The 12172-nt window shown below is 48.7% G+C and overlaps 1 protein-coding gene across 1 annotated transcript in view; it reads left to right on the top strand.

Moving 5' to 3' along the window:
- The window catches only part of LOC112107425 (astrotactin-1), a 203478-nt gene that overhangs the window by 81518 nt on the left and 109788 nt on the right, over positions 1-12172 (top strand). Inside the window, exons 2-3 of the mRNA XM_024201119.1 lie at positions 2325-2512; positions 11583-11976. Of these exons, the coding sequence (XP_024056887.1) occupies positions 2325-2512; positions 11583-11976 (582 nt within the window). The remainder of the gene's footprint in view (positions 1-2324; positions 2513-11582; positions 11977-12172) is intronic.

The following is a 12172-nucleotide window of genomic DNA, read 5'->3' as shown; positions in this document are numbered from 1 at the left end:
GGAGGCCATGGGGAAGTAGCCCAGGGAGTTGTAGCTGTCATGCAGCTCTTACAGGAGGCACTATAGACAGCTGCAGTCCACAGAGCCCTGGGCTGGAACCCGGAGTAGAGGGCGGGCCCGGGTTCCCCCCAAACCTCCCTATTGACCTGGACTGTGGGTTCTTCCACAGGGGAAGGTCTCTGGGCTGTTCCCCAACCCACATGGTGAATCTCTGAGGCAAGAAAATCCGCCAATAAGCGCAGGACCCACCAAGATAGAGGAGGAACTCTGTCACACTATGTACCTGCATAAGTAAATGTGTATAGACATAGTGTATCCCCCTGGTTAGCAAAAATAAGCACCACATTTAGTGCAAAGGCTATATTTGGTTGTAACCATTAAAACATGTTGATTTTACCAACCAATGAATATGAACGTTTCTCTCAGAAAATAATTACAAAGTACAAATGGAAAACAAGATTAAAATCAATGAGTTAAATCGTAGTTTCCTGCTTGCTAATTTAAATCATGATTAAAACTCATCCATCCTGCGATGGCTGCATGCATGCGGAAAGCACAGTCCCCAGCTAAAGCACACATGAGCAGCACAGGGAATAGAAATCACAACCTTCGGCTCCTGTAACAGCCCTTTGGAGGTAAAGGAGAGTCGCTGTTAGCTGTGGGTAAAATTAGGCCATCTAGCCTCTTTGTCAGCCTCTGTTAGATGGTAGAGCAGCTGAGCATTCGAGCAGCTCTGATACTTACCTTGGAATTGGCAGGGGTGCACATCTTGACCAGCAATTACTTTATGCTGCCACAATGAGGTGCGCTATATGTCCTTTGCGCTATAAGCTGCCATTTTTGCTGGGTATATGTGGATAGACGGAAGAGGTGAAGTGACTGACATTTACTGGTTTGCGCCCACACCCGAGAGCCCCCACCCCATGCAGCAGCTAGGTCTGTGGACTGACTGAGCCATATGACAAAGAAGGTTGGGCCGCTGGGCTCGCGGTTGCTAGTTCCTAGTCATAGGCTTGTGTGTCCTGCAGGATGTATCACTAGGGCTGTGAATGTCATTGTTTGATTGCTCATATTGGTCTGCACAGTGAGGTTTAGGTGAATTCTCTAGAAGGTTAGTTCTGGGTGCATGTGTGATGGCAGCACAGCCTTGGGAGCAGGCTGGATGGTGCTCCTGCAAAATGAAGCTGATGGAAACCCCTAGGTGCTGCTGCCAAAGCAGAGTTGAAGGTGTCCCAGACTAGTCTTAGGAGAAAAGGCAGCACTCCAGATTTAAGGGCCAGATCTCCAACGTGGTACGTCAGTGTGGCCCATTTAACTCATAGTGAGTTCTGATCTATGGAACTGTGCCACTTTACATCATCTGCGATACTTGATGTAGTGTTGGGGGTAGAATGGGGGAGCATAGGAGTAGCAGCGGAGTGAGGGGGCTGTTAGCCATCCTGCCTGCAAAGAGCCACTCTGGCATGCTCTAAAAAAGGAGCCATGGGCAGCAGTTGCTGAGGGTATGAGTGTGGTGGAGATGTCTGGGGTACACACCTGCAGACTTGCATGCTGCCATGGAGTGCCGCTGGCTACTGCCCGAGTGAACACTGGGTCCTTATTCTGCCCTGCTCCTGCATAGATGTAGAAGGGGAAGAGACTAAGGTCCAGGTTTTAAAAGATATTTAGACACCCAATTCCCATTGAAATCAATAGCTCCTAAATACTTTAAAAATCTGTCCCTAGTGTTGTGCCCTGTCTGTCCCCTCCCATCAGATCCTCCCTTCTGTGGGCAATAACATTCTGAGTTCACCCAAAATTTAATTAAAAAGGGAGGGAGGGACCCATTTTATGTTAAAATAAAAGTAACACAAACCTCCAGATTTTGCCTTTTGACCCCTACATGAGTTGTTGTTGCATCTCCCCATTGACATTCAGGGATTTAATCACACTCTTAAGTCCTTTGCAAGCCTCCGTGGTCAGGTCATAGGGCTTATGTGGTAATTGCCATGGACCTGGCTAGCAGTTACTGACTGGCTTCTCAGCAGTTACCCTTGGTAAATCCACCTGCAGTTGGCAGCTAATGCACACCCCAGTTTTGGAAGAGGGAAGCTGCCATGTATTTACCCTCTGGGATTATAAAGGCCATTGATAGCATGCAGTGAAACAGACAGTGGTGATCCTGAGATGAGAGATGGCTGCAATCTGCAGCCTGCTTGACATACACCCAGCCAGGAGCAGGTCACTTGCACTGTACTGATTCCCTAGAAAGAGGTAGACTGGATTTCCAGTGGGTTTTCTGTACTGTAGCCGTGTTCATGCATCAGCCTTGTTTCCTTTTCCAGAGATCTCGGGGAACACAGAGGACATTCCCCTGGTGCGTTGGAGGCAGCAGTGGCTGGAGAACGGCACGTTGCTCTTCCACATCCACCACCAAGACGGCACCCCCAGCCTGCCTGGTGCAGACCCCACTGAAGAGCCCCAGACTGAGTCAGCGGAAGAGGAGCTAAGAATCCTCCACATCTCCGTCATGGTACGTGCCGGCTCGCCTTCAAAGGCGTGGTGTCATTCTCCGCTCTGCGGGAGGCACCCGACAGGCACCCAACTTCCATTGACTTTCAGTGGGAATGTTGAGAGCCTGTTTGAATGTTTGAAAATTTCCTCCCCCCCTTTCCATGAAATGCCTATGTGCTGAGCTGTCCTTGGAGGGTGGATGCAGTGGTTGTGCTGCTGGTTACCAGTAATGACTATCGAGACGCTGCCACTCCCCAGCCACCAGGCGTGTGGTAGAATGACATGCTTGGTAAACTGAGACTTAAACAAAGGTTTAAAAGAAAAGGGGGGGGGGAAAGGTTGAAATTGAAACAAAACGTTTCAATGCGGCCGGAACCGGAAATATTTTGGATTTTCAGTTGGCAGAATTTTTTGAGGTTTTGACTTTTCATCCCAGTTTGGGAGAGGAACATTTTTCAATACCTCAACTCTTCATGGAATGGGAAAACTATTTCCCAGCCAGCTCTATCTGGTGTTTCCTCTGGCTCATTTACGTCAGCTCTGCGAGCCTGCAAGAGCTGCAAAGTCGACGGATCTCTCCCCCCATGCACCCACCCAAGGAATAGCCTTGCTGTAATGGAGATTGCCTGGAGGTGGAGGGCCAGCTGAGTATCTCTATGCTGTCCTCTTTGAGGCCTCTGTGTAGGGGTGTGGCCATCTGTGCAGGGGGTGGGGCAGGGGAAAGGAGGCGTGGCCAGAGCACATTGCACTCCAGCTATGCTAGGCAATTGGATGACTCCATAGGAAACCATTGCAGGTGGTGTATGTGAGCTTAGCCCTTGGGGCTGCTCTAGCTTGTGCCAAGGACTGCCCTGGTGCTCCAGAATCCAGGAGGCAAAAAGCTATCACTCACCAGTCTCACTGGGCTTAGCTTGGCCATAGCCCAGGATTGGAGCCACAAAGTATGAAGCAGACTTGTGTATGTGGACCAGTGATCTGATCCAATGGGCCAAACCCTGCATAAATCAGAGAAATGCAACAGTCCTCCCATTTTGTTCCCCACAGTGCCTGTGGTCCCTGACATCTGTTTCCTGTGCATGGTATCTCCCCCTCCCTTTAGGCTTTTCTCCCTCTGGTGCTTTGTCACCCCTGCTTTCTTGACACCAGCAGAGGAACCACAGCCTGATGGCTTTGATTTAGCATGTGTGAGTGCACAGGGCTTGGAATATAACAAGTGCGAGCCCCTTGAGCGTATTGCAGATTGCATGTCCCCCACCCCCTCTGATGCCTTCATGTCCTCTTCCCCACAGAAGCTCAGGAAAGAGAATTCAATGGAAGCCAAAGGGGAAAAAGAAAAAGTATAGATCAGTGTTTGTGCGGTGGATTATTTTTTTAACGATGGGAAGAATTGTACCAATTCCTTTGCCAGCAGAAGATAATTAGCTGGAGACAATGGGCTGCTGATGCTTGCTACAGGCTGTTTAATGAAGCCTGCCCTAATGAGAACGTCAATATCTCTTCCAGATTGCAGCCCGAGGCCAAGTGTCTCCTCCATCTTTTGTGCTTGATTAGTGGAGAAAAATTAATAAACGGCAAAATCAAACTGGAAACATTTAGTCCGTTTTTGCTGAGAAAGCCGTGTGTTAACTGTTGAAAATTATCCCTGACACAGGGGCTGGAGCCTCAGCTGATGTACATCAGGGGAACTCTGGTCTGTTTACCTAGTTACTTACGTGGCCCTCATCACTGTACTATCTGAGCAATTCACGACAGGCTTATCCCGGTTTTACAACTGGGGAGCTGATAGGGTAGATTACGTGATTGCCCAAGGTGGTGATACTAGCTAGCTCTTACGTAGCACTTTTCATTGGTCCATCTCAAAGCACTGGAAACTGAGGCACAGGATGGTGATGTGACTTGCTCAAGGTCAACTAGCCGGTCAGTGACAGACCTGGGACTAGAACCTAGGTCTTTTGAGTCCCACTCCCACTAGGCTACACTGTCTCCTTAGTAATGTATATCATGTTACTACACTGCCTTCCTAGGCAGCGTGATAGCAGAGGAAATATATGGGTGATCTGGGGATTCAATCCAGGTTTCCTTAATCCCAGACCAGTGCCCTCTCCACTGGACCATGCTTTCACTCTAGTTGTGGACTTTAGCGGAGATAAACGAGTTGAAACCAGCTGTTGATCTGGCCCCCAGATGGCAGAGAACTCCAGATCCTGGTGACTCGCCTCCTAGCCATCAGGCTTTGCCCCTGTATTTCACTTTGCTCCCTTTCCTCACGTGCCTCTCTGGAATGGAATGCAGCATGGCCCCGTTTGTGTCCACAGGTCTTGGAGATCCCTAAAATCTTGGGCCAAATGGGGCTTTTCAGCTCAGTGGGGGAGCCAGTCTGTGCCTTCGAACAGACTGGGCTGTGGGTTGCCATCTCAGTAATGCAATGAATGGTCTGTGCAGCAGGCTGCATGCCGAGGTTCTGATCCAGAGAGGCACTGAAGCACATGCTTAACTTTAAGCACAGGAGTAGTCCCATTGAAGTTAGTGGGACTATTTACATGTTTGAAGTTAAGTGCTTAAATCCTTTGCTGGATTGGGGTCTCTGCTGCTGGAGAATGAGAAGATCCCGGAGTGGTGTATGCGTGTGCATGCATGTATATTTGTACACATATACACACTACAGGCTTGGTGTATGTTCTGTACTGCAATTGGACTTGCATTCACAGGATATTTTGGTTAACTAGACTTTAGTTCAACAGCCAGACAGTGTATATCAGTACCTGGCACAATGCAGGGGTTCTCTGTGGGAATCATTTGGTCCGTAATTGGACTGGAAATTCCAGAGCCTCTACACTGAGGCCATTGTTAAAGCCACCAGATGGAGTACAGTGAGGAACTAATGTCCTAGTTTCTCACCTGTGGATGAATTATGTCACAGGTGCTATGAGTCTGGTGGGCTCTCAGCTTAGTGTCACGTGGACTGTCATACTTGGCACAGGACCTCCCAATCCGGTATGGAGTGAACCTTAGAAGGGTTTGTTTTGAAAAGCTAATGATGAGCAGTTGCTTAGTAACAGTGTTCACCCCCTCAAGATCAGCCAATGAGAGCTTGCTCTGATGATGTAATGCTTGGAACCTTGTGTCTACGCTAGACCTTGATTGGGTGGGATTCTGCAGGAAAACCAGTCTGAAGTGGCCTTGCATGTTTTGAGAATATTTCATTTCTCCTGTTGGTGTGGTTTGAATTAACTAATGACCACTTGAGGCTACGTCATCTTACGGGTCATAGTTGTATCTGGGGTGAAATAAATTCCGGGGTGGAAAACTGAAGAGTGTAAGAGCCCAGGAAATGATTATTACCAAATGAACAGAAAGAAAGCCAGATGATGATGATTACACCAACATGTGAAATTAAATATTTATTTTCCCCTAGTCCCTGACCCCAAATTAATTTCATCCTGGAAACATCTTTACACCCTAGGGAAGGGTCTTGTGCCAGGGGAACCAGAATAATGTGGTGTGCTAAAACTGAATGTTGAGTGTTTTTCCTCTCAATTCAGCTGTGTTGCAAAGAGTGGTGGTGCTGGGCGGCTGAGTCCATTTCTTTGAGCAGCTTGTGAGAATACTCTGAGCAGGGGATTGGACTAGATGACCTCCTGAGATATCTTCCAACTCTAATCTTCTATGATTCTATGACCTGTGGCTGGGTGTTTTAAAATTGCCAGCATTTGAGTAGCGCTTCAGGCTTTGCGTATTTTAGGAATTTCTATAGCAACCATTGTTCTGCTGTCTGGATATAGCCACTGAGAAGAGATGAAACTAGAACTAGATTCCCATGCCCACCTGAAATGGAATCTGGATTCGCTGGTAGGAGATGGAACCAGAACTGGATTCCTGTACCCACCTGAAAAGGAGTGCAGGGTCCTGATTCTCAATTCCAACTGGTGCAGAAAGTCGGGGAGCAGCAAATGTTGCTTTCTCTCCCTGAATTCTGAACCAGCCAGGATTCTACCAATTGTCAGGCTTAAGTTAGGGAACCCAACGGGCTGCTCATGTCATGTCAGATGAGGTTATGCTCTTTCTTGAACAGGAAGTGTTAATTTAAGGAAACAACTGCGACGGCAGTTATAAACAAACAGGCTTCTACATAACTTGAGTGCCAGCGTTGTCTCCCTTGTTTACCAGGGACCACATGCTGTTTGAACTCTAACACAGAGGGGCACCTAGTGGCCTAACGATATAATGCAACTAAACATATTACAGTTCCAGCAGCTGAGAAGAGCCAGCGTGCAGTGGCATTACAGCTATGCCCCCTTGTCTCTCCCATGCTCCCTGCAAGGGGGTGGCATAGATCCAGGGCCTGCAAGGGTGTTGCATAGATCCATTATTCCAGCTCTGTGCTCCCCCCCCCCATTGTATATTCTCCAATGGCCAGATCCCCAGACTTAATGGGCCAGTGCAGCATAAAAGTGTCATAATGCGAGTCCCGGTTATGTCCTTGCTAATGAGTAACTCAGAACCACACTGACCACTCAGGAATCAGATGCCACATTTAAGCACCACTGTACCATGTCTCTTCTGCTGGGATCAGTTGCCCACCCCTGTGATGATGTGACATGGTGAGGGCTATATGGGGCTAGTAAACGGAACCCAGAGAGACTGATACGTCCCAGCTAACCGCAGTGCCCTCTAAGTGGCTGCTCCTCTGCTTAATCTGCAGATATTTTTCTTTTTGGAAGGAAGGGAGGGGTCAGTACTTCTCCATTATCCTGAGAATGAAAGAGGGTTAACACATAATGGCCATTAGAGAACTCTGCCAGCTGCTTCGTCTGTTGCTCATTCAATAATTCCCTTAATGTTTTGTCCTAATGGAGCAAATGATGGTTATTATTTTATTTTATCAAGATCACCTATTGCATAAAAAGGAGGAGAGGGAAAATGGCCAAGAATGGACATGGAGCTGCTAGCTGGCTCCCATTTATTTATTTTTTGCTCTTGGCATGCAAGGTTTAGAGGACCGACACAGTCAGCAAAATTGAGCTCATCTCTCTCCAGCTTTATCTGTGGGCTGCAGCAGCAATGGACCCTTTGTCTGGCTTATCTGGGTAGACTGTGAGCATTTTGGGGCAGGGACTGGCTTGAAGGGCTTGTCTATACAGGGAGATTGACCGGCAGGATTCTGTCGCTATGGATACCAGTATGATTAAACTGGGAAAATTCTGCCAGTAAAAATTGCCCCATGCAGACACGGCTTCACTTGCTGTGTGTACAGTACACAGTGCAATGGGACCCTGATCTCAGTTGGCCCCTCTAGGCTCTATTGTAATGTCAATAGCAATCCAGTCTTTTCTTGTCTTTTGTTAAGTCACACACTTCATTTCTCTAAGAGCCCCTGGGACAGTCTCCAAAGATTAAGAGTGCTAGTGCTCACATCAGCCGGAAACATGACTTGAGGAAGAGCTCAGTGTGAGCTCGAAAGCTTGTCTCTTTCACCGACAGATGTATTGGTCCAATAAAAGATATCACCTCCCCCACCTGGGCACTGAAAAAGTTGCCAGTAGGGGCGTTTGCCTACAATAAATCTGATCTCTGCTTTCAAAGACTACATGAAAAGAAATATATAAAGAAGATTGGTTTCTCTCGCTTTCAGGTAACTGCTTCAAAGCTGGCTCCGCTTGGCCCTACCGTCCTGATTCAGCAAAACATTTAAAGCTTGCACTTAACTTTAAGCGTATGTTTTAGGTTCCCTTGAAGTCAATGGGAACTAAGCACGGGCTGAAGTGTTTTGTTGAAGGGGGCTGGACTTCAGCACATGCATAAAGTCAAGTGGAAGGGCTTGGCTGAATTGAGGCCATAGTGTCTAACCAGCACCTACAGACTGCAGTCGTATCTGTCCTGGGCAGTGTTAAAATTGATCCATTGAGTGGGTGAGTTTGAACTATCAGCTGTCTGTTCTGTACCAGTCCTGTGGATTATAAATACAGGATTTCACTCCCCCGGGCCAACATGGACTCTTCATGGACTCTTTTCATGAACATTCTGTTTCCTTAAAAAAAAAACCAAACCCAAAATGAGTTAATACTAAAATACATCAACATGATTTAAGGACTGTTTCAGTTTTGGTTCTTTTTCAGTAACTTACCCTTGCGTTTGAATGGAAGCTCCCCATGAGGCGAAGCCAGGCTCTTGGGATTTGTGATTTATATGCTACTTTCTGTATTTTGATGATCGCAGGCTCTCCTGGCTGATGCAGGGCTGTGATGCACAGACTTTTCTTTATTTTCTTTTGCCAAGAATTCCTTCCATTTCAAATGAGCCAAGAAAACAACCCCCCACCCGCGCACAATTACTCTGGCATCTCTGAGGATAAATGGGATTAGATGTATTTATTCACATTTACAAAGCACCTACACAGCACTCCCGGTGCTGCACAAAAATTTACAGCGCCATAGAGCAAAGGACCCCAAATGGACATTCACATTATCCCCCACCACAAATCCCCCTCACAAATGGTTTTGTCTAAAAGATACCTTCCAGTTCACATGGGAATTCATTCACTCCAAGTCAGCACATTATACATAGCAGGTGTGCACTACCCTCGTTTTACAGATGAGGGGGGAAAAAGAAGTACAGCGAAGTGAAGCGGCTTGCCCAAGATCAGACACTGAGTTAGTGACGGAGCTGGGAGCAGAACCCAGGATTTCAGCTCACTCTACTACCCGATGTTTCCTCACCTCACCCAAACAGCTAAGTCAAGTGAAAGAAATTCAAGGTCCATTCCAGTGGGGCCTGGAGGAAATCTTTAACCAGTCCCAGCTCTGCTCCCATTGACCTTCTCCACAGAAAGATTAAGGGCCCTACTACTACCAGTAGTTAAGGGAGTTCCCCTTTAGCTCAAGTAGCGGGTTGTCTTGCTGGGATGGCAGGCAGTGTCATGTGTTAATGTCTGAAAGGATCATGATCTTGTGCTGTCGGCCCTGTCTCCCCCCCCCGTTTCCTACACTCATACATCCTGTGTCTATGTCACAGGGTGGCTGGCCCCTGTGATTAACATGGGTCCAGCGCCTCTGTGCCAGAGCCGGTGCTCCCACCTGAGCCAGTTAAGGAGATGGGGCCGGGTGCCTGGGCTAAAAAGGGTCAGGGGGAATTTCAGTGATGACAGAGCTAGAAGGGGAGCTAAGGACTGAAATGAGAGGGAGCAAGGGTCTCCTGCCGTGGTCCCTGAGGAAGAGAGTTAGGGCTGGGTAAGAAGTCCCAGCTGAAAGGTTTGCTTTTCCTTTGGGAGAAGGCAAAGGCGGCAGGCCAGACCCTGCCTCTCCTCCAGCTGCCCAGACAATGGGAAGGGGCAACACCTCACGGAGGAGAGAGTGTGCCCAGCTTAAAGCTGGGTGGAAGATTATTGTTGTGTTTTGTTTTTTGGAACGTTGTTGTCAAGGTTTCTTCCCCACTCTGAACTCTAGGGTACAGATGTGGGGACCTGCATGAGAACCTCTAAGCTTAACTACCAGCTTAGATCTGGTTTTGCTGCCACCACCCAAATTATTTATGAGTCATTTGGGAAACTCTGTCTACCTCCCCCCCAGAATATCTCCCTCCCAAGTACTATAACCCTTCCCTGGGTAGCCTTGAGAGACTTCTCCACCTGGTGAAGTCCTGAATTTCCTGGTGAACACCGATCCAAACCCTTGGATCTTAAAACAAGGAGAAATTAACCATTCCCCCTCCTTTCCCCCACCAATTCCTGGTGAGTCCAGATCCAATCCCCTTGGATCTTAAAACAAGGAAAAATCAAGCAGGTTCTTAAAAAGAAGGCTTTTAATTAAAGAAAGAAAGGTAAAAAATCATCTCTGTAAAGTCAGGATGGAAAATAACTTTACAGGGTAATCAGATTCAAAGAGCCCAGAGGAACCCCCTCTAGCCTTAGGTTCAAAGTTACAGCAAACAGAGGTAAACCCTCTAGCAAAAGGAACATTTCTGCACCTCTTCCTGCTGCCAGTTCCCCAGCTCTCCCGTGGATAGACCAACCTCTGGAAAGTGCCCGGCTGAGCTGCACGGTAGAACTGCTGCATACGATTGTTACTTATTAGGGAGGTGTATCCCACACCACTGATTTCCTGACGGTGCTCTGCCTCTTCCATCTTCTCCAGTCCCGTTTCCATTACACCGGCGTGCTTGAAGGAGACTAAAACAATAGTGGCTGCCATTATCACATGCATTATTCAGACTGTTGCCTGTGCCAGGAATAGTGGGGTTTCCATGGAAATGTAGAGCTCAGTTTTGCCCTGGCCTAAGAAGGCACAATTACCATTGAAGGGAACTCCCAGTGGATTCTGCTCCTGATTATACCAGGCATGATTTTGGCCCCAAGGGCAGATCTTCAGCTGGTGTATATTGTCATTGCCCCATTGAATGGAGCTATGATGATTTAGACCATCTAAGGAACTGGCCTATGTTTTAAATGGGCACTGCCAGTGCAGGTAGGCTCAGTTTTCCCCATCTACTTTACCCTCCCTTTGTGAAGTGCTTGGAGATCCCGGTCTGATCATGAAAGGCGATCTGCTGAGGTCGCTTGGGAGTGTGGCATAGTAGGATTTCCCTGTGCTCCATCTCTGCACCCTTGAGAGGAAGGTGCAGCAGGACAGCGTCTAGGGCCCGGTGGGGCAGAGTCCCGAGCCCAGCACCCAGTGTTTGTAATTGGAGGGCTGCCTGCTGGGGAAGGAATTTGGCATTTTTACGGCACTGTTACTCTGTGTTTGGAAACGTGACAGTTCCTGGCGGCTGTAGGGCTTGTTGCAGGGCTTGTAAGAAAGCTGGGGATTAAAATTTTTTACACCTGCCCTTTTAAGTGTATAAGACCCCGAACTATAGTGTCAGCAGCAGGCGTGACTTTCAGCTCGGCCTGGAGTCAGACTAGTGGGCGAGAGGTGAAAGTCATCCAATCCCCTTTGCCGCTCCCCCTGGGCAATGCATTCCCTGCCGCGCTGGCCATCCAGCTGGAACAGAAGCCGCTGATCTCTCTGTCCATGTAGATCTGCCTCCCGGAGGCTGGCTGCATTTCTGCTGCCTCCAGCCGTGGCTTTGAACCCTGCTTCTGTTCCCTTCCCTAGGGGGGCATGATTGCCCTGCTGCTCTCCATCCTGTGCCTGGTGATGATCCTCTACACCCGCCGGCGTTGGTGCAAGCGGCGCCGGGTGCCACAGCCCCAGAAGAGTGCCAGCGCGGAGGCGGCCAACGAAATCCACTACATACCCTCAGTCCTGATTGGGGGTCACGGACGGGAGAGCCTGCGCAACGCCCGCGTGCAAGGCCACAACTCCAGCGGCACGCTGAGCATCCGCGAGACCCCCATCCTGGACGGCTATGAGTACGACATCACTGACCTGCGTCACCACCTGCAGCGCGAGTGCATGAACGGCGGGGAGGACTTCGCTAGCCAGGTCACCAGGACGTTGGATTCGCTGCAGGGCTGCAATGAGAAGTCTGGCATGGATCTCACACCAGGTTGGGGGACGAATGGTTTACCCTCCGTGTGCTTTGCTGTTCCTATTTGCATGGGCTCAGCTGAGTACTGAAACCGAGTCCTCTCCCTGTGTGTATTGCTGGCATTGGGCTACAGTGGAATACATATACACAGAATACTCCTCTGCACCCCTTTCCCGTGCAAGTTTGATTTGATCCCAGAGCCGTGTGGGGCAAC

The sequence above is a fragment of the Terrapene carolina genome, unplaced genomic scaffold (assembly GCF_002925995.2).
Source record: "Terrapene carolina triunguis isolate 2854851 unplaced genomic scaffold, T_m_triunguis-2.0 Scaffold210, whole genome shotgun sequence".
Taxonomy (NCBI): domain Eukaryota; kingdom Metazoa; phylum Chordata; order Testudines; family Emydidae; genus Terrapene; species Terrapene triunguis.
This window is presented reverse-complemented; position numbering and strand designations above follow the sequence as displayed.